The sequence below is a fragment of the Rana temporaria genome, chromosome 13 (assembly GCF_905171775.1).
Source record: "Rana temporaria chromosome 13, aRanTem1.1, whole genome shotgun sequence".
In the NCBI taxonomy this organism is placed as follows: domain Eukaryota; kingdom Metazoa; phylum Chordata; class Amphibia; order Anura; family Ranidae; genus Rana; species Rana temporaria.
This window is the reverse complement of record NC_053501.1, coordinates 105582109-105609574: the sequence shown is the minus strand read 5'-3', so window position 1 is coordinate 105609574 and position 27466 is coordinate 105582109. Positions and strand designations below refer to the sequence as shown.

Here is a 27466-nt window from a genome sequence, read left to right as displayed (position 1 = left end):
ATTGTCTGCAGCTCCCCCTGCAATAAAAATGTGGCATTGCAACCCAGCTGAAACAGTGCTTGGGCCCCAGTTACACTTGCAAATGGGGCCATTAGCAACTACATGTGGGAGACCCAGAGCTGGTGCTTAGACATGGGTGTGGCAGCCTCACTGAAATCAATGAAAGGCTAAATTGCAGCCGCTCGCTTGTAGCAATTACCTGAAAATGATTGGCTCTGGATAAAAGACTGGAAGGAAGACAAAATAAATATCGGCCTGGAGTAGTCTCATAAGTGGGGTCCTATGAGGTAGAAGTAGGAGCAGAGACACCCATTTGTAAGCTGCCATGGTGGTAAGTCATGAAATGCACCTTCTCTATTTCAACGGCAGCCGTAATTTTATTGTCTGCAGCTCCCCCTGCAGGTAAAACTTGGCATTACAGCCCAAACATTGGTATTTAAAAAAAGGGCCCTATCCCATCTTAGTATACCAGAAAGCATGGTGCCCTGGTGTTTGCTTATAAACAGAGCAGGGAAGTGAAAATTCTATTTTATTATATATGGTAACGCCCTTCAAAAAAAAATATATATAACACTGACATACAATGGTGCCCATGTAGTAGCAGCACTCAACCTTCGCCTTAGAGGGAGCCAAAATGGCATCCTCCATGCTATGTGGTCTACAAAGGTCTCATTGTACAACAGCAGCGAGTGACAGGGGGGGGTTCGGAGGAGCGCTCTGCACTATTAGACGTAAAAAGCAGTGGCGAGTCTACAAACAAACGTACGTGAAAAAGTCCCATGTCCCCATCATTCACATATTTTACAGGGAAAACGATTCCTTATCCGTCCCAAGCAGGAAAAACGGCAAATCTGGCACTGCAGAGTCACAGATAATCACATTAATACGGAGCAAGAGTTTGCGGTTAAATAACACAAGTGGTGGCGTTGGCCAATCGGTGGAATTGTTTTTGATTCTCAACCACAGTGGGGGAAAAAAAATAAAAATAACTTGTGTGATCGCTGGAAGTCGCCCGTCGCTGCGCACGCTCTGCTAGAACCCGTACTTGGCTTGTGTCTGTCGCCGGCTCATCTTGTTGTCGGACCAAGCGTTCTTCAGTTCCAGCTCCCGCTCTTTGGCCTGAGAAGGAAACGGAAAGATGTTGAGAAAGCAGCGGATGTAGTTCCAAGTTCTGCTGCAGTAATGTGTTATCAGGGAGAATCATCATACATATGGCTCCGGTGACCATACCACTCTTCTTAACCACTTATCCACCAAAGTACGTTTATAAACTGCATGGTACAAAAGAGGTTAAATGCCAGCTTTAAGAACCAGCACATGGGTCACTTATGGGGCTCTCCCTCTGCCCCCCACCTGACTAGCAGCACCCACAGTGGTTGCTGGGCTCTTCAGTCCCTCTGAGGAGCCTGGGACCACAGGAAACAGTTTGTTCAGCAAGAACTTGGGAAACATCCACTCCATGATCCCTCCTGTGACTAATGACTCCGGAAAGTGAAGTATATTACACCAGGGTTCTACAAAATCCGGGCGCCAGGTCACAATTGCGACTAGAATTAGCGACCTGGTGTCCTAGGAAGAAAGCATAGGCCGTGGCCTCAATTACCAGCCGGCGTGGCCCCACGCAATCACGCGCCGGGGGAGCATGGAGACACAGGATACCCCATCCTGTGTCTCCATGCGCCCCCACCTCGCGATCGCGGCGGCCATTGAGGCCGTGGCTTTACGGCCTTCTGCAGGCCTATGCTTCCTTCTGTGATCTGGCACCATCTTGTGGTGGCTGCTGGTATGACATACAACCAGCAATGCTACTTCCCCTGTGTTTTCACTGCCATCTCCTTCCCTCTAATTAGAACCCCCGAAACACACACACATATATATATATATATATATATATATATATATATATTATTTTTTTATTCTAACACCCTACAGAATAAAATGGTGGTCGTTGCAATACTTTTTGTCACACCGTATTTGCGCAGCAGTCTTACAAGCGCACTTTTTTGGGAAAAAAAAACACTTTTTTAAATAAAAAAATAAGACAACAGTAAAGTTAGCCCAATTTTTTTTATATTATGAAAGAGAATGTTACGCTGAGTAAATTGATACCCAACATGTCACGCTTCAAAAATTGCATCCGCTCGTGGAATGGCAACAAACTTACTTTTTAAAATCTCCATAGGCGACGTTTAAAAAAATTCTACAGATTGCTAGAATTATTGCTCTCGCTCTACTAATCGCGGCGATACCTCACTTCTGTGGTTTGAACACCGTTTTCATATACAGGCGCTACTCACGTATGTGCGCGAACTCGGCGGGACGGGGCGCGTTTCTGGCTCCTAACTTTTTTAGCTGGCTCATAGATTCCAAGCAAATTTGTCAAACCCTGTATTACACCACTTCCAGTGTTACAGCTGTCATTCCTCAGCAAGCATAGCCAAGAATGTGGCTATTCAAGCACGATCTGTGCTCAAATAGCTGCATTAGAGGGCAGGGGAGACATTGGGGATCTAGTACACAGTGGTCTCCAGATACCCTCACTCTGCTTCCCAGAAAATGCCCCCTCTCAGATCCAAGCTAGATGACATGGAAAACTTATCAAAACTAATATCACATTAACTTGTGATTGCTTTGTGCATCACTTAAATGTACAGGTGTAAGGAAAAGTCAACCTAAAAGTCTATAACTCACCTGGTGGATCAGGTAGGTGATCTGATGTTTCCGCCGTTGCTGTCCGGTTGGCTGATCCCCTTTTTTCTAGATACAGGGAAAAAACAAAGAACAATTCAGCAAATCTGTGACGGTTACCATGCAATGCTGGCTCTCATTTCACATCCACATAGGAGATTACCTTGCTGAAGGACTTCATGTTTTTCTCCTCCGTCAGAGCCTTGGTCAGCCACTGCTGGTTCCCGCTGAGCTGGTCGTCACCTTTAATCTCTACAAAGTTAATTTCCTCTCTCCCCCGATTCCGCTTTCCTTGTAGACGCTTGAACTGTAATAAAACACAAGGACCCACAATAAGTATCTCGGAGGTCTCCTTTCCTTACTATTGCTGTCAGACGTTGAAAGCTCAACTCCAAGATCATCTCCGCTTTGCAATATACCCGGTTTCCCCAAAAATAAGACCTACCCTGAAAATAAGACCTAGCGTTATTTTCCAGGAGGGCTGCAATATAAGCCCTACCCCAAAAATAAGCCCTAGTTAAAAATGCTTGTAAAATCCTACAATCCACTCTATTACAGTAGTTTATAATATACAATGTGTGTGTTTCTGTAATATAATTGCGGGGAAGAGAGCTCCGGCGGGTAGCAGAAGTGCAGAGCGGCGCTACAACAAATGTATTTGGCACAATTATATTACAGAAACGCACACATTGTACATTATATAATACTGTAATAAAGTGGATTATAGGATTTTACAAGCATTTTAACTCCGTTCACACTAGGGATTCCTGACAAGCAGAGAGGGGGAGAGAAGACAGCACATTACATGGTAAGACCTACCCCGAAAATAAGCCCTACTGTGTCTTTTGTTGGCATAATTAATATAAGACCCGGGCTTATTTTCAGGGAAACACGGTAGGTTATAGCTCAGAACTGCCACCACATCCACACAGTTCAATTTGTCACTTTTTGCTTCTTGTAATGCAGGGCTCAAAATTTCAAGTCCTGAGCTACTAGCCAGGCCTTAAGGGTTACTCGCCACCAGTTGCCCCACCCAACCCCTAACATGCCCTGCCCCCTAATCCTGCCCTCATAAATGACACTTACATTTTTTTATGCAGAATTAAAGTTACAAAAATAAATATCAACAACCTTATCAGTGCAGCGTGGCCGGGCCTGGGCCCAATGCAGCGTGGCCGGGCCTGTGCCCAATGCAGCGTGGCCGGGCCTGTGCCCAATGCAGCGTGGCCGGGCCTGTGCCCAATGCAGCGTGGCCGGGCCTGTGCCCAATGCAGCGTGGCCGGGCCTGTGCCCAATGCAGCGTGGCCGGGCCGGTGCCCAATGCAGCGTGGCCGGGCCTGTGCCCAATGCAGCGTGGCCGGGCCTGTGCCCAATGCAGCGTGGCCGGGCCTGTGCCCAATGCAGCGAAACCTGTGCACAATGCAGCCCGTATTACCCACTGTAATAGCTCTCATTTGAAGTTCCCGGGGCTCACTGTCACATAGCCCCCACCTCTTGGCCCAATGCCTTTGATGACATTACATGTCCCACATTGGACCCGCGTTCTGTCTATCAAAGGCACCGGACCAAGAGGTGGAGCTATGCGACGGTGAGCGCCGGGAACACAGGAAGTTCTAATGAAAGCTATTACAGCGGGCAATCCCGCTCTCTGCTGATACGGACAGCTCACCTCTTCTTCTCCTCACTCTTCCCCTGGCTGGGAGACAGTGTCGGCAGTGCTCGCCCCCCCCCCCCCTACTGAGGCAGCCCCACGCTCATCAACAGCCATTTTACAGTCGCAAAATGCGAGTGGAAAATTTTGAGAGCTGTAGTAATGTATACAGAATTTTTAAAGTACCCCGAGGAGTAATTTCTTCCCTCCAGTGCCGTTTGTAAAGTCTAGGGGCACCTGGAGGAAGTTCTGCTTGCTGCTATCATTTCCTGGAACGAATGATTCTATCAGACCAATGTAGTTTCATGGCAGTTCCCCTTGCCATAGGGAAGTAATGGGTTCCGATATCAAGGCTCAAAGCCAATAGCTGCCCAATACATTAATGGAGTTGTAAACCCTCAAAGGTTTTTCACCTTAATACATTCTATGCATTAAAGGGGTTGTAAAGACAAAAATATTTTCCTCGTAAATTAAAGTCTGACCGTAGCTGATAAAGTAAAAAGTAATGTTTTGCATTATAACTAGTTTGATACCTGTTGAAATAGAGCTGTTTTATTCACCTCCAGCACTACTGAATCATTATTCTCACTGACTTCCTGGTTTGCGGTGCGCATTCATTCTTGCTACATCACGGCCTAATGGGAACTACAGTTCCCATTAGGCTTAGCCTCCATGCCTGTGAGGGATAAGAGAGCATCTTCACGCAGGGCTGTAGTCATAGGGAGGGGGTGAGCACATTCTGCTTTCCACCATGCAAAACGGCTCAGGTGCTGGTGGAAAGCAAGAAGAGGAGTGACAGGAAATGGCATTTTCAAACCTGGATTACTGTATTTTGGAGGTCAAAAGGAAAAACGAGGTAAGTGATATTTAAATGCTCTAGCTTACAGCAATCAATTGATCTAATAAAAAACGAACCTTTAGTGTTCCTTTAAGGTGAAAACCTCCTGTGCTGCAGCTCCCCCCCAGAGCCTCCCTTACCTGAACCGGGTCTTTCCAGCGACGGGAACAAGCACAGCAGCTCCAGCTGGTGTCTCAGGTTTTGATTGGGAAGATCAATAGCAGCTCAGCCATTGGCTCCCGTTGCTGTCAATCAAATCCAATGACATGGGACCTGGGAAGCGGAGACAAGTCCTGCTGTCTGTGTCAATGGATGCAGCAGCGGGACATGAGAGCATGTGTCCCCCGAGGGAGAGCAGCTCTCCAACGGGGCACTCAAAAAGAGGAGGACCCAGGAGCGCCACTGAGGGACCCCAGAAGAGGAAGATCAGGGCCATTCTGTGCAAAACCAACTGCACAGAGGTGGTAAGCATGACATGTTTGTTTTAAAACAAACCTTTACATATCCTTTAACCACTCACCTAGTCGGCACTTTCACCCACGATCAAGTTTCAGCGCTGTCACACATTGAATGACAATTGCGTGGTAATTTTTTTTTGAGACAGATTGTAATGGGCAGGGTCGTTTTGGGAGCGCTGTATACAGCGCTCCCAACCCGCCCCAAAGATGCTGCTTGCAGGAATTTTCTGAACATCCCGCAAGAGCACCGCCCGAGTATGAAAGCACTCATTGCAGAGAATAGGAGGCCGTTTTCAGGTGCAATTTCTAGTGCTAAAAATGCCTGAAAACTGCCTCAGTGTGAAAGGGGTCTAACTGATATGGCCCCTGCAGGAAGTGACTGTGTGACAAAGGGCATTCACTAAAAGGGGGTTACCTGGGACAATCTACTTTAATGGAAGAGTTTTTTGCGAGTTTAAAGTTCTCCTTTCTACAGCTAAGGCTGCTTTCACACTGAAAGCGCCGGCTGTTAGTGGTAAAGTGCCACTCGTATTAGCGGCGCTTTACCGCTGTTTAAGCGGCACTTTTCGGCCACTAGCTTTTAACCAAAGAAGGAGTTAAAAACGCTGTGTTGCGGTGCTTCCGAAGCGTTGCCAAATAATTTCAATGGGCAGGGCGTTTCGAGAACTCTGTATACAGCGCTCCCAAGTCGCCCCCAAAGATGCAGTTTGCAGGACTTTTCGTAACGTCCTGAAAGCGCTCCGTCCCAATTCGAAAAGACACACTGCAATGAATGGGAGGCGGATTTCATGAGCTTTTTAGAGGCGATTTCTAGCACTAAAATGCCTGAAAACCGCCTAAGTGTGAAAGGGGTCTAAAAGTAAAAAACGTAAATCTCACCGCTTCATCATCCATGAAAGAGTCGCCTGTTGGGGAGTCTTGCTGGGGGCCTGAAGACTGCTCCGGATCCTGATAATACCCGCTACCGTAATATTCCTGCTGTAGAAAAAATGAAAAGAAGTTGAACAGAAAATCTGTATAGAACCGTATCATCTAAAAACACAACATAACTGAGGGACTTTACTGAGTGTGCTAGGCTCACAAATGACTAGGCTCCCTGCAGATGATCTCTTCCCTATTAAAAGCATACATGCCTTGTTCTGCACTGCGTCTCTGCTGTATGGAGGCGGCCATCTTGGTAGAGACTGCGCTTTGCTTCTTCACGTAAGCACTGGCCTTCTGAACACTGGCGCAGAAATACTCAGGAAGCAAAAAGAAGAGGTAGAGGAAGCACAGATCTACAAAATGGATAAAGCAGAAGCAGGGAGATCCTTGCTCTGCAGCTATTCGGGTACATCTTCCTCTCCAGCTAAGAGAACAGTGAGCAGCATAGTAGTGACATCACCAAATCTTACGCCAAAATCTAAAGAGACTAATAGTCAGGGACTTTAAATCTCACATGGAAGACACCAGTATACAAACAAAAGGCTAAAGGCACATGTAAGGAAGGGCACTGCTATTTTTTCAGGAGCTTGACACATCGATTGGCTTTGATGGCTGATGGAGATGGCATGTGGGACACCTCGTGGCTATATTACCCTATATAGTCCCTAGTAAACATAAAACCTTCAAGGGGTTGTAAACCCTCTTTTTTTTTTTTAAATAACATGTTATACTTACCTTCACTGTGCACTTCTTTTGCACAGAGTGGCCCCCGATCCTCCTCTTCTGGGGTCCCCCGGCAGCGCTGGTAGCTCTTCCCCGAATCAAGTGGCCATGTTGGAGAAGGCTCTCCTAAGGTGGACACCCGTGTGGGCGCGCTCCTGAGTTCTGTACATTCACACAGAATGCAGGACTCGGCCCCCGCCCCCCCGGTCACTGGAGCCAATGGCTGCAGTGCTATCAATCTACCCAATCAAAAGCCGAGACAATGGGCAGAGGGGAAGAATGCGTCTCCGCAAAGGGAACGAACAGGCTTAGGTCAGTGTCAGAATTTTTTTTACCTCCACTCCTCTCCCACATGTGAAAATCAGAATTTATTTTTTTTTTTTGCTAGAAAATTACTCTGAACATTATAGATCTTTTTTTAGCAGAGACCCTAGGAAATAAAATGGAGGCCCTTTTTAAATCACATGGTAATTTTACAGCACTTTTTTTGGAAAGAAAACAAGTTTCATTAACTTAAAGCGGATGTCCGCTGAAAAAAAAAATATTAAAAGCCAGCAGCTACAAATACTGCAGCTGCTGACTTTTAATATTAGGACACTTACCTGTCCTGGAGTCCAGCGCCGTCCGCAGCAGAGGACGAGCGATCGCTCGTCACTCTGTTGCCCCCCCCCCCCCCCGCCATCCTCGGTGAGGGAACCAGGAAGTGAAGTGCTCCGGCTTCACTGCCCGGTTCCCTACAGCGCATGCGCGAGTCGCGCTACGCCTGCTGATTGGCTCCCGCTGTGTACTGGGAGCCAAGTGTTCCCAGAACACAACGGGGGGGGGGGGGGGGGGAGGTGACGTCATGCCCGCAGTCTGCCCGAGACTGTGTGGCCGGAAGTGGGTGCAAATACCTGTCTGCACCCCCCTCCCCCCTGAAAGGTGTCAAGTGTGACACCAGAGGGGGGGGGGAGGGTTCCGATCAGTGGGAATTCCACTTTAGGGTGGAGCTCCGCTTTAAAAAATAAAATAAATAAATAAACAAATTAGGCCAGTAAAGTTAGCCCAATTTTTTTTATATCGTGAGAAAGATGATGTTACGCAGAGTAAATAGATACCCAACGTGTCACGCCTCAAAATTGCACACACTAGTGGAATGGCGCCAAACGTTGGTACCTAAAAAATCACTATAGGAGACACTTTAAAATGTTTTACAGGTTACCAGTTGAGTTACAGCAGGAGTTTTAGGGCTAAAATTATTGCTATCGCTCTAACACTCACGGCTATACCTCACATGTGTGATTTTTACACTTTCTCTTAAAAAAAATAATATTCTGATCACCTTTATTCCTATAAATGTAAACATCCCTTGTAATAGGAATAGTGCGTGACAGGTCCTCTTTATGGAGAGATCTCTCCTCCAGGCTGGAAAGACAAAAAAAAAAAAAATGTCTCCGGCCACGTTTACTTCTGCAGGTCCGGCAAATCAAGGGGCTGCAACTTGTCATGTGACTTTGTGGAGTCGATTTACTAAAGCTGAAGCGTGTAAAATCTGGTGCAGCTCTGCAAAGAATCCAATCAGCTTCCAGGATTTTTGTCGAAGCTTACCGTATTTATCGGCATATCCCGCGCACTTTTTTTCCCTGAAAATCAGGGCAAAATCGTAGGTGCTCCATATACGCCGATACCCACTTCCCGCACTGTGTTTGAACCACTGCGCCGACATATACCGAGCGCAGTACACTCGGGTATAGTCGGGCAGGCTCGGCTCCTCTCGCGGTCACGTCCTGTGCGTCCTTTACGCGAGAGGAGCCGAGCCTGCCCGACTATACCCGAGTGTACTGCGCTCGGTATATGTTGGCGCAGTGGTTCAAACACAGTGCGGGAAGCGGGTATCGGCGTATATCGCGCACCTACGATTTTGCCCTGATTTTCAGGGCAAAAAAGTGCATGGGATATGCCGATAAATACGGAAGGAAATAAAATGGCTAATGCTGCAATATTTTATGTCACACTGCATTTGCCCAGCGGTCTTTTAAATGCAGTTTTTTTTGGGAAAAAAAACAGTAAAGTTAGCCCAATTTTTTTTGTTTTAATGTGAAAGATGATGTTACGCCGCGAGAATCGTGATCTATCTTCTAAGCAAAAAAATCGTGATTCTCATTTTAAACAGAATCGTGCAGCTCTAGAACACACAAAACAAGGACAGGGGGATCTGGGACACACAAAACGAGGACAGGGGGATCTGGGACACACAAACGAGGACAGGGACACCCAATTCTCCCAGGTGAACAGCAATAAACTGGGAATTATGATAGGGATATCGCACAGTTGGAGTATCCAAGGCATACAAGAACACAGGGTCAGCCACACAGGCTCCACCGATACAAAATGTGTTACTTTTGTGAATACAGGCTCATTAACCTACCTGATAGTATGCAGCAGCAGCAGCTTGTGGGTTGTTATACTCATGATACTGGCCGTACTCCTGGCCGCCGTAGTCTTCTGTAGACATGGCTGACCACGGTTGGTTTGGGCCAGGTGCTGTCTTGAACTCCAGTGGAGCATTTGCTGCATCGCTCTGTAACTGACCATGATCGACCCCCGGAGGTCCATCATCATTCACTGGTGGAAGCGGATATGTATAGCTCTCATCGGGAGCCATAGCAGCCTCGTTGCTGTCCGTCAATGAGAAGAAGTTGCCCTGTTGGAACTCTTCGTCGCTTTCCTCATCCTCCTCCTGTGTGATCTGCTTGGTCACCTGCAGGGCGGCGTTCTTGGCTGCCGCTTTGATGGCCGATGGAGACGGCGTGTGGGACACCTCGGAGCTGGCGGTGAGCTTGGGCTTGGACTTCTGCTTGGGTTTTGATTCGTTGGGAGAGTCAGATGGTTTCTTTGTGAAGATGTAAGGGAGGAACGTGCGTTTGGAGTCTCCCCCACGTGCATTCTTCGGTTCAGGGAGTAAGGACGACAGTCCAAGCCCTTCTTTGGATACCTAAAAACAACAGGAAAGGAGGTTTAGTCAATTTAGTATAATGTTTACGAAAACATCTGTTCAATGGGCACGGATGCCAACTAGTAGTCACAAGGCCTGAAAACAATATTAATATACATAACCAGAATTTAACATTTTGAATAGAGTGGAGAGGGATTAGAACTCCTGTAAGTTTTTATTGCTGTCTGTGTCCCCATTTGGCAGATTCACCCTCTTTATCTGTCCTGTTTACTGTTATCAAAAGTGAAAGTAAAAGAAAATTGCAAATTTTGGGTTGATCAGAGCAGTAAGAGGGGGAATCTTCCAATCGGGACACTAGTTTTGGTGACACCCCTGGATTCTCTCACTTCCTGTTTTGGTGGTAGGACAGGAAGTGAAGGGAAATCTCCCCAACTGGACACAGATTGCAAAAAAATAAAAATAAAAAAAAAACTGACAGGGGAGATAGCCCTTCCTTACTCTATCCAAATTGAAAATAAAATAATCACTAAAACTGAACTCCAAGAATTAGCTACTTTGTAAAAAGAAAAAAAAACCTGCAGGCATACCACAAGATAAGTCCAGCGAGATGACTGCCGGTGACTTGTCGGTATTGTTCCCCTATCCAGACAGTTCCTGTAAGGACTGCGCAATCCTTGCCGACGGAAATCTCCGAACCTCGGCCGGCATCCAGGCTCATTCCTTAACATCCCCGTGGATTGGAGGATGTTAAAAAAAAAAGCCAGAAGGCCGAGCGAAGCAAGGACGTGAGGCCGGCTGGCTACTTTTCTCAAATTCCACATCGCCCTGGATGCCGGCCGAGGTTCGGAGATTTCCGTCGGCAAGCATTGCGCCTGCGCAGTCCTTACAGGAACCATCCCGATAGCCGGAACCATATTGGCAGATCACGCCTCAGACTTATCTCTATTCTTTACATCTGACAGGTTTATTATGCTCCAAGAAGATAACTTTCAGAGCTCCTTCATGAGCAGAGTCGCTGGAACTGCTATGCCCACCCCTCCCCTTCTTCTGCCCATTCACAGAAGCCTTTGTATTACGTGAACTCATCCCCAAAATGCAAAGGCTTCTGTGAATGGGCAGATGAGGGGCGGGCTCGACAGGGAATGAACAAACAATTTGATTCCCTATCACTGCCCTCTACCCGGAAATGCAGAATCACGTATATATAAGCGATTCTGCGCACAGCGGCCACCCTGTAGTAGTAAATCTACAGGAGGCAGTCGTTAATTGGTAAACCAAATAGTTATGTGTGTGTCCAAGTAGCCCAAAAAACACAGACATAAAGGAAAAATAAGAACTTCAGCCTCAACGTGGCAAAGCCAAACTAAGCGAGGCCACAGTTACGCTGTATACATAGGTTCAGGAAATTCCTGGATTGACAATACCCTCAGACAATATGTGGCGACTAGAGATGGGCTTGAATGTGTTTGGATCCTAGTCCCAACCCACTTGCCCGATCCCACTAGGATGTCGACACGGCACACCACTAATCCTAGGCAGTGAGAAATCCCAGTCTGTAACTGCAAAGATCGGGAAATGTCTCACTCCCCGTGATTAGCGGTGTGCAGTGTCAGCTTCCTGGTGGGATCGGGCATGTGGGTTTGGACTAGGATCCTGAACACGTCCAAGACCATCTCTAGAGGTGACTACTTTGTGATCACAGCACATCCCATCGCTACAGAAACCGCCTTTGTCCTACTCAATCTCACTGACGAGCCAGGTGCCAAAGTAAAGGAGCCCCCCGATGCTCCACACTTCAGGAAAACGGGCCACACACCAATGACATGTTGAAGAACACAAATTGTTTTACTGAGCAACCAAATAACTTCCAGCACACTCTGAAAGCCTTCCACCTGTAGCTTCACACCCAACGAGTTTCACAAGTAACAGGGCTTAAAGGAGAAGTAGAGCCAAAGCTCATTTGGCCCTACTTCTCCTATGGGTCTCAGGAGGGTACTTAGTTCTGCACTCCTGTGGCTAAAGCCCGCTGTCAGCTGACGTCCCTCAGCCCCCTCAGATCCCAATTTTAATGTCGAGATCCACCCAGATTCTGGTGAGTGCTGGAGGAACAGAGCAGAGAACCCGCAACTGACAGTCATCGTTCTCTGCTCAGTGAAGACTGGGAACTGAGCGATTAGGGGTCTTTGATCGCTCAGTTCTTGGTCTTAGGAGCTGCAGATGCAGCCTCGGACCATGCTACATCCACTTAGGGAAGTAAGACTTTTTGTTTTCTTTATAAAACTCTTCACTTTCAATCACACTGCATCTATGATTAAAGGGTTACTAAACCCAGTAACATGAAAATAGTTCATCCACCCACCCCGCAGTGCCCACAGCTTATAAATCATCTTTTTACATTAAAATACTGCCACTTTATACCTTTTTGGGTAATCTGTATACCACGTCACATGATAAACTGCAGAGTCTGCCTGAGTGTTTAGACAGGAAGGCAGGAGGAGATTTCCACTATAGCCTGTGTGCTCATGCCGTTATGGGAGGCGGATCATACATCAATCAAGAGGCGACATCCCACCCACTGTGTTATTTTTTAGTTACTAGGCATGGAGGAGGGAGGGACTAGGCCATCATTGAGAATCTGTATATACACGCCCAAATGTGTGATGTCAATACCATGTGACCTGGCTAGCTCTGATCAACCAGGATATGTTGCTGGAGCAATAGGGACCAAGCTGAGCATGTGGAGCTTTACTACTCTTGCTGTGTCTATTTTGGCCTTGCCAAGAGAGACCCTGCAGAAGCAGAGGATCTGTCCATACAAGATCAAAGAGCCTTTTTACACCATTTTTATTTCCCCGCCCATAATCATACTTACCTAGGTGGATGCAGCATTGGTCCGATGCTGCATCTGTCCCTCGCCGCCTCTGCACTGAGAACCGAGTCACCGAACATCGCCGATGGCTCGGTTTACTCCGCTTCCCGAGCATAGTTGGTGCCTGTCAGTCAGCAACTCTCCTCTCTGCTCCTCCATGCTCATTGGAGCACAGAGCTGTGGAGAGGCGGAGAGCAGTCGTGTCTGCGGCTCGCAGAGAGGCTGAGAAGGCCATCAGTCCAGGCATCTGGCAGATCCAGACTCCCAGGCGAGGTGCCTGGACTGATCTGTGCGACGTCAGCAGAGAGTGGACTTCAGAACGCTCTCTGCTGAAAATGGGTCACAGTGCAAAATTGCGAACTGCACTCCTGTGACCCTTAGAAGCCCAGCCAAAACGAGCCTAGGCTGGACATCTCCTTTAACACCTTAAGGACCGCCTTACGCCGATATACGTCGGCAATATGGCACGGCTGGGCACAATCACATACAGGTACGTTGCCCTTTAAGTGCCCAGCCGTGGGGCGTGCTAGCGACCCGGTCCTGAGCACAGTGACCGTGCCCGCCGGACCCGATCGGGTCACAGAGCTGAAGAACAGGGAGAGGCAAGTGTAAACAAACCTCTCCCCGTGCTTCCTAGTGAGCCTGTCACTGATCGTCTGTTCCCTGTCATAGGGAACGACGATCAGTGACGTCACACACCCAGCCACGCCTCCCTACAGTAAGAATCACACACTAGGGCACACTTAACCCTTATAGCGCCCCCTAGAGGTTAAAGCGGGGGTTCACCCTATCGACGGGAAAAAAATATTTTTTTTTTATTTTACCTTAAAATCAGGCATTGTAGCGCGAGCTACAGTATGCCTGTCCCGAATTTTTTACCCCCGTACTCACCTTGCAGTCGTCCATCGAAGATACCGGGGAATGGGCGTGCCTATGGAGACGGAGGATGATTGACGGCCGGCTCTGGCGCGTCACGCTTCTCCGGAAATAGCCGAAATAGGCTTGGTCGTCACGACGCGTGCGCATAGCCTGTGCGCAGGCGCCGTGAAGAGCCGAGACCTACTCCGGCTGTCTTCGGGGAGAGTGACGTGCCAGGGCCGGCCGTCAATCATCCTCCCTCTTCATAGGCACGCCCATTCCTCGCGGGAGCCGAAATCTACGATGGACGACTACAAGGTGAGTACGGGGTTAAAAAAATCGGGACAGGCATACTGTAGCTCGCGCTACAATGCCTGTCTCGATGGTAAAATGTGTCGGGGGGGGGGGGGGGGTGAACTACCGCTTTAACCCCTTCACTGCCAATGTCATTTTCACAGTAACAGTGCATTTTTATAGCACTGGTTGCTGTAAAAATGACAGTGGCCCCAAAAAAGTTTCTGCCATAATGTCGCAGTCACGATAAAAAAAAAATGTATATATATATATATATATATATAAATAAATAAATAAATAAAATAAATAAATCGCTGATTGCCGCCATTACTAGTGAAAAAAAAATATTTATAAAAATGCCATAAAACGATCTCCTATTTTGTAAACGCTATAACTTTTGCACAAACCAATCAATAAACGCTTATTGCGATTTTTTTTACCAACAATATGTAGAAGAATACGTATCGGGCTAAACTAAGGGAAAGAAAATGTTTTTTTATATATATTTTTTGGGGATTTTTATTATAGCAAAAAGTAAAAAATATTGAATTGTTTTCTAAATTGTCGCTCTATTTTTGTTTATAGCGCAAAAAATTAAAACCGCAGAGGTAATCAAATACCACCAAAAGAAAGCTCTGTTTGTGGGAAAAAAAAATACATCAATTTTGTTTGAGAGCCACGTTGCACGACCGCTCAATTGTCAGTTAAAGCGACAGTGCCGAATCGCAAAAAGGGGCACGGTCTTTTAGCTACAAAATGGTACTAGGCTTAAAGCGGGAGTTCACCCATAAAAAAAAATTTTACCCGTAGATTGTTGCTCATTTTGTCTAGGGGAATGGGCTAGTTGTTTTAAAATCCGAGCAGTACTTACCGTTTACGAAATGCATCTTCTCCGCCGCTTCCGGGTATGGGTCTTCGGGAGTGGGCGTTCCTTCTTGATTGACAGTCTTCCGAAGGTCGCATCCATCGTGTCACGAGTAGCCGAAAGAAGCCGAACGTCGGTGCGGCTCTATACGGCGCCTGCGCACCGACGTTCGGCTACTTTCGGAAAATCGTGACGCGATGGATGCGATCGTCGGAAGACTGTCAATCAAGAAGGAACGCCCAGTCCCGCAGCCCATACCCGGAAGCGACGGAGAAGATCGCTCTTTACAACATGAGTAAAAAGCATTGGAAATGCATGGAAGGCTTGCAAAATATGCTGGACCCATTTCCTTGAATTGCTCTTGCTTTGTTGCGCTGCTCTCACATCCCTTTGAAGTGGTTGTAAACCCAACCAGACAACTTGCACCTACAGGTAAGCCATAGATTAAGGCTTACCTGTAGGTGCAAGAAATATCTCCCTAACCTACACGGTTAAGGAGATGTTTGCAGAAAACACTGCACGATGTCTACGGCGCATGCACGCTGTAGACAATGGCCCAGGCGCGATGAGCGTGCCGGTTTTCTGAATGGGATAATGCCGGAAGCCCACGCATGCGGGGGGGATCGTGCCGATCCCACGTGCATGCGCGGGAGTAACGTCATTGCCGCTCCGGCCAGTCACAGCACCGGAGCAACGATTCAAGGAAGACGCTCCGAGGGGACATGGCGGCGGAGGGCAATGAGGAGGGCTTCGATCTCAGGTAAGTGCCACATAATGAGCTAGTATGCATTGCATACTAGCTCATTATGCGTTTTTCTTGCAGTGTTTTTTTTATAAATTGGGGTTTACTTCCTCTTTAATGGTCGCTTGACGGAGTCTTACCCGACTTGCTGCTTTCTTCCGGAATGGTTCATCTTCCTCCGAGTCGGACTGAAAAATAAAATAACAAAAGAACAAATCACTGATAACATCATAATAATCCTCGTAGCAGAAAGATAACAAGCAATGACTTTCCAAAACACAAAAATTACATTGGCGAGGCTCGAGGTCAATGTAGTTGGCACAGGTGGTGCCATGTATATTTACATTAAAGTGGATGTAAAGCCCCTCTCATCCTTTCTAAGCTACTGCCATAGTGCTGATCTATAAGGATATAGATGCCTCCTGCACGTATCCTTACCTCTCCAATGTCTCCCCTCTGTCTGTTATAAGAACTGAAAAACTGCAGATTCTGTGGGTGGGTCTGTTGTCTGGAGCTCGGTGGGTGGAGTCGTGATGTCAGTAGACTCCCCACCCTTCTCTACACTCCCCTTGTCAATGATCACTAACATCCAGTCAAAATCCAGAAAAGTAACCACATGACTTCAGAAAACGAGCGAGGATAGTGCATGAGATATGTAAATAACCCGTCACTCACAGCAAAAGGAGTGGAACGGACTAAGGTTTTTCTCTGTAAGTCCGTTTTATTTCACTGAACAATAAAAGAGGATTGCTCAGAGCTGGATGAACTGTGTGGCAAGCAGCAGAAGTAAATAAACTTGTCACCTCTGCTGACTCTTTAACCACTTGCCTACTGTGCACATACATCCCCCTTCTTGCCCAGATGAAATTTTAGCTTCCGGCACTGCGACGTTTTAATTGACAATTGCGCGGTCGTGCAAAGTGGCTCCCAAACAAAATTGACGTCCTTTTTTTCCCACAAATAGAACTTTCTTTTGGTGGTATTTGATCGCCTCTGCGGTTTTAATTTTTTGGGCTATAAACAAAAAAAAAAAAGAGCGTAAATTCTGAAAAAAAACAAAACAAAAAAAAAACACAATATTCTTTACTTTTTGCTATAATAAATATCCCATTAAAAAAAAAAAAAAAATGTATCTCGGTTTAGGCCGATACGTATTCTTCTACATATTTTTGGTAAAAAAAAACAAAAAAAACGCAATAACCGTATAGTGACTGGTTTGCGCAAAAGTTATATTGCCTACAAAATAGGGGACATAATTAAAGCGGTGGTTCACCCTGCAGAACAACATTTCAGCATTAAATTCGGCATCGTAGCGCGAGCTACAGTATGCCGGTCTTAATTTTTTTATCCCCGTACTCACTGTTATATCGTACATAGTAGATTCTGACTGCCCGCGGGGAATGGGCGTTCCTTTCAAGAGGGAGGGTGATTGACGGCCGGCTCTGGCACTTCACGCTCCCCGAAGACAGCCGGAGTAGGTCTCGGCTCTTCACGGCGCCTGCGCACAGACTATGCGCAGGCGCCGTGAAGAGCCAAGCCTATTTTGGCTATTTCCGGAGAAGCATGACGCGCCAGAGCCGGCCGTCAATCACCTTCCGTCTGGATTGGAACGCCCATTCCTCGTGGGCAGTCGGAATCTACTATGTACGATATAACAGTGAGTACGGCGATAAAAAAATTAAGACCGGCATACTGTAGCTCGCGCTACAATGCCGAATTTTAGGCTAGAAGAAGAAAAAAAAAAAAAATTTATTTTTTAGGGTGAACCCCCGCTTTAAGGTTTTTTTTTTTATTTATTTTTTTTTTACTAGTAATGGCGGCGATCTGCGATTTTTTTCGGGACTGGGACATTATAGTGAACACATCGGACACTTTTGACACATTTTTGGGACCATTCACATTTATACAGTGAACAGTGCTATAAATATGCATTGATTACTGTATAAATGTGACTGGCAGGGAAGGGGTTAACCAATAGGGGGTGGGGAAGGGGTTAATTGTGTAGCCTAGTGAGTGTTCTAACTGTGGGGGAAGGGGGGTGACTGGGGGAGGTGACCGATCTGTGTCCCTATGTACAAGGGACACAGCATCGGTCTTCTCTCCCTGACAGGACGTGGATCTCTGTGTTTACACACAGAGATCCACGGTCCTGCTCAGTTACTGGGCAATCACGGGTGCCCGGCGGCCATCGCGGCCGCCGGGCACGCGCACTGTTTTCCCAGTAACGCGATGGGTGCGCGCGCGCCGCCGGCGGTGCGTGCCCCCTAGCAGCTTTAACTGACAGGACGTCATATGACGTCCTGTCAGAACAATAGGGTATTTCGTCAGCCGTCATTTGACGGCGTGCGGTTGTAAGGAGGTTAATTTCTCTCGTTAGCAATAGTTGCGATTTTCTCCACACTTACAGAAAAAAGAGAGAGGGACCGGTCAGTAGAATTCGCAGCGGTGGCTGTGTGGCTCCACAGTTTGGACCTGGCAGAATCTCACACAGCCAAGTACAAGGGCTCATTCACATCGATCAATGCAAGCTCAACACAAGGTCACTGAGAAAGCAATCGCTCTCTATGCGCCCTTTTCACATCAAACAAATCTGTAGGTATGCAGTGCATAAAAAAGCAGCAGATCAGCATTTCTTTGCAATGCAGCACACAGAAACACGTTGCAACCTGCCATTGTAAAATAGCAGTCAACGTGATACTGAAGTCTTTTTTTTTTTTTTTGTAATAAAAATCCAGTTGGACTTCTTTGCACAGAAAGGTCACCTGCCTCCTCTTCTGGCTCTATCCACTTCTCCCTCCTTTGGGTGCTGTAGCAAGCTAGGTGCTAAGGAAGCATCCGTGTGTGCGATCCCATTGGATGGGCGAGTATCTGAAATGTACAGATACCACCTGCAGGTAAGTGGGGCCCAAAAAAAAAAGCCCCTGGTTGTGTGCTCCGCACATTTCAGATACTAATCCATCCAACTCCAGCTGTGATCCTCCTCTCTTCTGCAAGTGTTTAATTCCGTGCCGCCATGTTTAGCCATGAGGTCTTCCATAGGTTGCCTGCTGTTCCAGGCTCGCCACCGTGCCTCCTCGTGATGAATGGATAGGCTCCGCCCCCTCCTTTACTGAATGAAAGGCTATGCCTGATGGGGTTATGTGACGTGCACATCACCTAGCCCAGGGGCCTCCAAACTGTGGCACAAGGGCCGGATGTGGCCCTTTGCTAGCCTTCATCCGGCCCTTGCTCCCAATGATATAAGGGAATCTTTTTCCCCCAATGACACCAACAACAGTGTTACATTTCTTCCACTAATACCAATGATGGAGCACTATTCCTCCTCCTACTGCCCACCAACACTGTTTATTCTCACGGATGCCCGGCCTTCCGGCATTTTCTACCCCCACTTGTCAGAATTCAGCTCCCCTGAAGTCTGAAAGACAGGAAACTGACCCTTTGCTTGAAAAGCTTGGAGACAGTTGTGGCCCACTTGGTCTTCCCGCACTGTACAGCTACTTTTCGGGATTCCTGGTGATATCCCCACTGATGGAAAGCAGCCTCTAAGGACCCAATCCATGACTACAGACCAGAGAACATCTGTATGTTCTACACACATACCAGAGAGATCACCTCCAACAGACTAAAGCAGGGTTCCTCAACCAAGGTTCTTTTTAGCCATCTGTAAGGGGGCAATTCTTCCCACTGATCACCAATGTAAGGGACATTCTTCTCACTGATCACCAATGTAAGGGACATTCTTCCCACTGATCACCAATGTAAGGAACATTCTTCCCACTGATCACCAATGTAAGGAACATTCTTCCCACTGATCACCAATGTAAGGGGCATTCTTCTCACTGATCACCAATGTAAGGGACATTCTTCTCACTGATCACCAATGTAAGGAGCATTCTTCCCACTGATCACCAATGTAAGGAACATTCTTCTCACTGATCGCCAATGTAAGGGACATTCTTCCCACTGATCACCAATGTAAGGGACATTCTTCCCACTGATCACCAATGTAAGGGACATTCTTCCCACTGATCACCAATGTAAGGGACATTCTTCCCACTGATCACCAATGTAAGGAACATTCTTCTCACTGATCACCAATGTAAGGGACATTCTTCTCACTGACCACGAATGTAAGGGACATTCTTCTCACTGACCACGAATGTAAGGGACATTCTTCCCACTGATCACCAATGTAAGGAGCATTCTTCCCACTGATCACCAATGTAAGGGACATTCTTCTCACTGATCACCAATGTAAGGAGCATTCTTCCCACTGATCACCAATGTAAGGGACATTCTTCCCACTGATCACCAATGTAAGGGACATTCTTCCCACTGATCACCAATGTAAGGGACATTCTTCCCACTGATCACCAATGTAAGGGACATTCTTCTCACTGATCACCAATGTAAGGAACATTCTTCTCACTGATCACCAATGTAAGGAACATTCTTCTCACTGATCACCAATGTAAGGCTGGGTTCACACTACGGTTTTCCCGTCCGTCAGCCGCATACGATTTATATGGAAAACCGTATGCGGCTGAAACGGACGGGAACGTATGGAACCGCACATATGTGCGTTTTCCATTGACATTAATGTTAAAGGAAAACGTATGCGTTTGCCATACTGTTTTAAGAACGGCCGCAAAACCGTGGTTGAACACGGTTTTGCGTACGTTTAAAAAAACTTTTTGCCAGCAAATCATACGCACCCGGATGCATCTGAGTGCATACGATTTGCAATGCATTGTCTATCTATACGTTTTCCCGTCCGGGCCCGTACGTTTTCAATACTGAAATCGTATGCGGCTGACGGACGGGAAAACCGTAGTGTGAACCCAGCTTAAGGAACATTCTTCCCACTGATCACCAATGTAAGGAACATTCTTCTCACTGATCACCAATGTAAGGAACATTCTTCCCACTGATCACCAATGTAAGGAACATTCTTCTCACTGATCACCAATGTAAGGAACATTCTTCTCACTGATCACCAATGTAAGGAACATTCTTCTCACTGATCACCAATGTAAGGAACATTCTTCTCACTGATCACCAATGTAAGGAACATTCTTCTCACTGATCACCAATGTAAGGAACATTCTTCTCACTGATCACCAATGTAAGGAACATTCTTCTCACTGATCACCAATGTAAGGGACATTCTTCCCACTGATCACCAATGTAAGGAACATTCTTCTCACTGATCACCAATGTAAGGGACATTCTTCTCACTGATCACCAATGTAAGGGACATTCTTCCCACTGATCACCAATGTAAGGAACATTCTTCTCACTGATCACCAATGTAAGGGACATTCTTCTCACTGACCACGAATGTAAGGGACATTCTTCTCACTGACCACGAATGTAAGGGACATTCTTCCCACTGATCACCAATGTAAGGAGCATTCTTCCCACTGATCACCAATGTAAGGGACATTCTTCTCACTGATCACCAATGTAAGGAGCATTCTTCCCACTGATCACCAATGTAAGGGACATTCTTCCCACTGATCACCAATGTAAGGGACATTCTTCCCACTGATCACCAATGTAAGGGACATTCTTCCCACTGATCACCAATGTAAGGGACATTCTTCTCACTGATCACCAATGTAAGGAACATTCTTCTCACTGATCACCAATGTAAGGAACATTCTTCTCACTGATCACCAATGTAAGGCTGGGTTCACACTACGGTTTTCCCGTCCGTCAGCCGCATACGATTTATATGGAAAACCGTATGCGGCTGAAACGGACGGGAACGTATGGAACCGCACATATGTGCGTTTTCCATTGACATTAATGTTAAAGGAAAACGTATGCGTTTGCCATACTGTTTTAAGAACGGCCGCAAAACCGTGGTTGAACACGGTTTTGCGTACGTTTAAAAAAACTTTTTGCCAGCAAATCATACGCACCCGGATGCATCTGAGTGCATACGATTTGCAATGCATTGTCTATCTATACGTTTTCCCGTCCGGGCCCGTACGTTTTCAATACTGAAATCGTATGCGGCTGACGGACGGGAAAACCGTAGTGTGAACCCAGCTTAAGGAACATTCTTCCCACTGATCACCAATGTAAGGAACATTCTTCTCACTGATCACCAATGTAAGGAACATTCTTCCCACTGATCACCAATGTAAGGAACATTCTTCTCACTGATCACCAATGTAAGGAACATTCTTCTCACTGATCACCAATGTAAGGAACATTCTTCTCACTGATCACCAATGTAAGGAACATTCTTCTCACTGATCACCAATGTAAGGAACATTCTTCTCACTGATCACCAATGTAAGGAACATTCTTCTCACTGATCACCAATGTAAGGAACATTCTTCTCACTGATCACCAATGTAAGGGACATTCTTCCCACTGATCACCAATGTAAGGAACATTCTTCTCACTGATCACCAATGTAAGGGACATTCTTCTCACTGATCACCAATGTAAGGAACATTCTTCTCACTGATCACCAATGTAAGGAGCATTCTTCTCACTGATCACCAATGTAAGGAACATTCTTCCCACTGACCACCAATGTAAGGGACATTCTTCTCACTGATCACCAATGTAAGGAACATTCTTCCCACTGATCACCAATGTAAGGAACATTCTTCTCACTGACCACCAATGTAAGGGACATTCTTCTCACTGATCACCAATGTAAGGGACATTCTTCTCACTGATCACCAATGTAAGGAACATTCTTCCCACTGATCACCAATGTAAGGAACATTCTTCTCACTGATCACCAATGTAAGGAGCATTCTTCTCACTGATCACCAATGTAAGGAACATTCTTCCCACTGATCACCAATGTAAGGAACATTCTTACCACTGATCACCAATGTAAGGGACATTCTTCCCACTGATCACCAATGTAAGGGACATTCTTCTCACTGATCACCAATGTAAGGGACATTCTTCTCACTGATCACCAATGTATGGCTGTGCACACTGCCGACCCTTAGAGAACGCTCACTCCCTAAAAGCTCCTGGTGTCTACTAACCAACCAGATAATGCGATCTGGTGGATTAGTTAGAACCCAATCAGCATAAATCTAGATCATGTGATCACCAGGTCAGCTATGACTTGGTGATCACATGAGGTTTGTTAGTATACAAACCCATGTACTCTAAGCTGTCAATCAGGGATGAGCTCAGTCCTGCTCAGACACAAGTCCCTACTCACCTGAGCTATCCCGCCAGAAAGCGGGACATGTATACCTGAAGCCTCCACTTCTTATGATTGGCTGTCCACAGTGACAGCCAACCTAATTTATGTTCCCTTTCATGCTAAGAGTGCACCTATTGTGCACACTGCCTACCGTTAGTGTGCTGACCCCAAAAGCTCCTGGTCTCTACTAACCAACCAGATCATGCAATCTGGTGGACTAGTTAGAAACCAATCAGAATGGCTCCACATCATGTGATCTCCAGGCCAGCTGTGACTTGGTGACCACATGAGGTTTGTTAGTAAACAAAACCATGTGCTCTGGCTGTCAATCAGGGATGAGCTCAGTCCTTCAGACACAAGTTCCCGTCTGACCTATCCTGCCAGGAAGCGGGATGCCTTAATACCTCCACCACTTATGATTGGCTGTCCACAGTGACAGCCAACCTAATTCACGTTCCCATACATGCTAAGAGCATAGAGCTGTGCAAACTGCTGACCCCAAAAGCTCCAGGTCTCTACTAATCAACCCAATTATGTGATGTGGTGGACTAGTTAGAAACCAATCAGCATGGCTCCAGATCATGTGATCACCAGACCAGAGCTGTGACTTGGTGGTCACATGGTTTGTAAGTAAACAAACCCATGTGTTCTAGCTGTCAATCAGGGATGAGCTCAGTCGTGTTCAGACACGAGTCCCAACTCACATGAGCTATCCTGCCTGGAAGCGGGACATGTATACCTGAATGTCTCCACCACTTATGATTGGCTGTCCAGAGTGACAGCCAACCTAATTAACGTTCCCTTTCATGCTAAGAGCACACAGCTGACCCCAAAAGCTCCAGGTCTCTACTAACCAACCAGATTCATGTGATCTGGTTGACTAGTTAGAAACCAATCAGCATGGCTGCAAGATCATGTGATCACCAGGCCATCTGCGACTTGATGGTTACATGAGGTTTGTTAGTAAACAAACCCATGTGTTCCAGCTGTCAGACAGTCAATCAGAACCCGCCTGAGCTATCCTGTCAGAAAGCGGGACGCCTGAATACCTTCACCACTTATGATTGGCTGTCTGCAGCGACAGCCATCCTAATTTACGTTCTCTTTCATGCTCTTTCAGCTGTGCACTCTGTTGACCCCCAAAGCTCCTGGTCTCTACTAGCCGACTAGATCATGCGATTTGGTGGGTTAGCTAGAATCCAATCATTATGGCTCTAGAGTCTCTAGATCATGTGATCACCAAGCCATCTGCGACTTGGTGATCACATGAGGTTTGTTAGTAAACAACAAACCCATGTGTCCTAGCTAGGGTTGTCCCGATACCGATACCAGTATCGGTATCGGCACCGATACCGAGTATTTGCGGGAGTACTTGTACTCCCGCAAATACCCCCGATACGGTATGCGACCCCGTCGCATACCGCAACAACGCCGCCGCTGCATGGTTAAACAGCGTGCGGGGAATATCACAGCTTTCATTTGAATAGCTGTAGTATTCCCCGCCGCGCATAGACACTCCCTCTTGCTCGGGATCTGTCCAATCCCGAGCAAGGGGGAGTGTCTATACGCCGCGCAGCGGGGAATACTACAGCTATTCAAATGAAAGCTGTGATGTTACCCGCAGGCTGCTTAACCATGCAGCAGCATCTAGGTATGGGGGGACATGGCTGGATATAGGGGGGACATGGCTGCATATGTGGGGGGACATGGCTGCATATGTGGGGGGACATGGCTGCATTAAGTTAATTTAAAAAAAAGTATCGGTATCGGCGAGTACTTGAAAAAAAGTATCGGTACTTGTACTCGGTCCTAAAAAAGTGGTATCGGGACAACCCTAGTCCTAGCTGTCAATCAGGGGTAAGCTCAGTCGTGTTTAGACACGAGTCTGAACCTAAGGAAACTGTCAATGTGGGCGGCCAATCAGAAGTGGCTGATGCATTTCGCAAATACCTCCTCCATTTATGATTGGCTGTCCACAGTGACAGTTTTTTGGCAGGTTGGGACTTCTGAGCTCATCCCTACCGTCAACATTTTTACGGTTAAAGGAAAACGATGCTCACACCGCCCACTGATGTCTGAAGCCTCATTGGTCGACACACCGCCAATTTATATGGGAATACTCACATCTCCAGTGCGGAGCTCCGGGACGCTGATCTTGACGGGCTCCGATCGCTTCCTCGGTTTGGAATTCCCCAAACTGTCGCTCTCCGGGGGTGGAAGGTTCAGCCCGTGGCCGGTGGGTTTGGGAGGCGGCAAACGCGGTTCTGCTCCTGACGGCGACGTCGGGCTTAGCTGTGGAGGGGGAATGTTCATTGCCGGCGGCAGGCCCATCCCAGCCTGTGGAGGCGGAAGGTTCATAGCGTGTCCGCCCATCGGGGGAGGCAAGTTGAGTCCAGTGGGACTGGACTGCGGGGGAGGGAGGTTCATTCCGTGGCCGCCCTGGGGGGGAGGGAGGTTAAGTCCGTGCCCGCCTTGCGGGGGAGGGAGGTTCATGCCGTGTGTGTTCTGGGGAGGGGGCATGTGTAGTCCAGAGCCACCCTGGGTGGGCGGCAAATTTAGTCCCGAGGTACCGTGCCGGAGGTTCATATTCGGGCTGCCTTGGGGAGGGGGCAAGGCCATACCAGGCCCGCTGTGTGAGGGATGGAGGTTCATTCCTGTGGACCCCTGTGGAGGGGGTAAGTTCATACTTTGGCCAGCTTGTGGCAGGGGTAAGTTCATATTCTGGCCAGCTTGTGGAGGGGGTAAGTTCATGCTCGACGCCCCCTGCGGCGGTTGCAGGTTCATGTTCGAAGCCCCTTGCGGCGGTGGAAGGTTCATCCCAGAGGACCCTTGCGGCGGTGGAAGGTTCATTCCCGAGGACCCTTGCGGCGGAGGAAGGTTCATCCCAGAGGACCCTTGCGGCGGTGGAAGGTTCATCCCAGAGGACCCTTGCGGCGGAGGAAGGTTCATCCCCGCGGACCCCTGGGGAGGTGGAAGGTTCATGCCCGAGGACCCCTGCGGAGGTGGCAAGTTCATCCCCGATGCCCCCTGCGGGGGTGGAAGGTTCATGCCCGATGCCCCCTGCGGGGGTGGAAGGTTCATGCCCGGTGGCCCTCCATGAGCTGGGGGCATGTTACCCACTGGCGCCCCCTGTGGTGGAGGCAGGTTCATGTTTGGTGGGGGGTACCCTGCAGGACTGTACCCCATATTGGGGTAGCTGGCAGCCCCAGGCCCCTGGCTGTTATAGGCCCCATACCCTGGGGGTCCAGGACTGACAGGGTAGGCAGGGGCCCCATAGCCCGCAGTGCCATAGTTAGGAGGGGGCCCGTATCCAGGCGGGTAGGGCAGGCCGTACACCCCACCTGGAGGCCCATAGTACCCGGGGCTGTGCTGCTGCTGTTGCTGCTCTTGCTCCCCCTGGCGGCTGTAGGGCGCAGGATAGGCCGCGGCTTCGGCCTGGGCCGGAGGAGGGGGTTGTGCTGTCTCCTTCCGTGGCTCCTGTGCCGTCTCCGAGTCCGAGCCGCTGTCTTCACTGCTAGCGTAAGCCACCAGAGACATGGCTACTACTACCGCCGCCGCCTCCCGCTCACCAGTCCTGAGCAACGTGACGCCGGCCTCTGGCACTACAACTCCCATCATGCACCGCGGGGCCGCGCCCACATCCCGGCCGAGCGGAGGGGCGCGGGGCATTGTGGGAGCTGTAGTTCTCAGGTCTGAAGGCCTTGCAGAGGGCACTACAAATTCCAGGAAAACTTGCTAATGTTCTGAAAGTTGACTAAAATTTTTCCAGAGATAGTCAAAGCATTCATACATTTGGCCTTGAACATACCCCCTGACCTGTAAAGCCTTTTATTTTATTTGCAATAAAAATATTACAATTGAAGTCCCCACTGAAGTCTATGGGAGTCGAACAGAAAAAATCTAAAGTGTCCATTTTGAAGGCTTATATGCAAGTAATTGGCCATAAAAGCATTATGGGGTCCGGGTACTGGGGGACAGGTATCAATGCAAAAATAAAAATACAAATTTTAACCTGTTCCTGTTAATGCAATAGCCGAATGAGGGCTACAGCGCGGACCTACATCCTCCCCTTTGCACGCTCCCCGTGCACCCCATGCAGGGCACGTGTGGCACGCGCTGTGATCACAGAGTCAATGAGACTCGGGTGATCACAGATCGGAGTAAGGGGCCGATTCCAGCCCCTTACCATGTGATCAGCTGTCAGAAGATCGGTAATCGTTTTTAAAGGGGTTGTAAAGGTTCATGTTTTTTCACCTTAATGCATCCTCTCTCTTCATTGGATAGATTGATAGCAGCGCAGTCATTGGCTCGCGCTGCTGTCAATCAACTCCAATGACACGGGGGGCAGGGCCGAGTCCTGTAGTCGGCAGCTTATGGACGCCGGATACAGGACTCTTGAATGTGTATCCACCAACAGGGGGCCATGAAC

General features: G+C 47.8%; 1 protein-coding gene across 1 annotated transcript; it reads right to left on the bottom strand.

Annotated features, from left to right (window-relative positions):
* Positions 1 to 353: 353 nt before the first annotated feature.
* On the bottom strand, positions 354 to 26653 carry PRCC (proline rich mitotic checkpoint control factor). Its single transcript, XM_040333731.1, has 7 exons — positions 25162 to 26653; positions 15986 to 16033; positions 9690 to 10256; positions 6515 to 6613; positions 2852 to 2995; positions 2692 to 2757; positions 354 to 1119 (listed from the first exon to the last, which is right to left on the bottom strand). The coding sequence occupies exons 1-7, from the start codon at positions 26650 to 26652 to the stop codon at positions 1033 to 1035; spliced, it is 2502 nt and encodes an 833-aa protein (XP_040189665.1). The 5' UTR covers position 26653; the 3' UTR covers positions 354 to 1032.
* Positions 26654 to 27466: the final 813 nt, after the last annotated feature.

What these genes read in the sequence shown, in the direction of transcription:
- PRCC (XM_040333731.1), bottom strand. Translation starts at nt 26,652, where the DNA reads ATGGGAGTTGTAGTGCCAGAGGCCGGCGTCACGTTGCTCAGGACTGGT. An exon ending in GGAAGAAAGCAGCAAGTCGG is followed by an intron (nt 10,257 to 15,985) that starts GTAAGACTCCGT and finishes TGTTGTTTTTAG; the next exon opens with GTATCCAAAGAAGGGCTTGG. An exon ending in CTGCTGCTGCATACTATCAG is followed by an intron (nt 6,614 to 9,689) that starts GTAGGTTAATGA and finishes TTTTTTCTACAG; the next exon opens with CAGGAATATTACGGTAGCGG.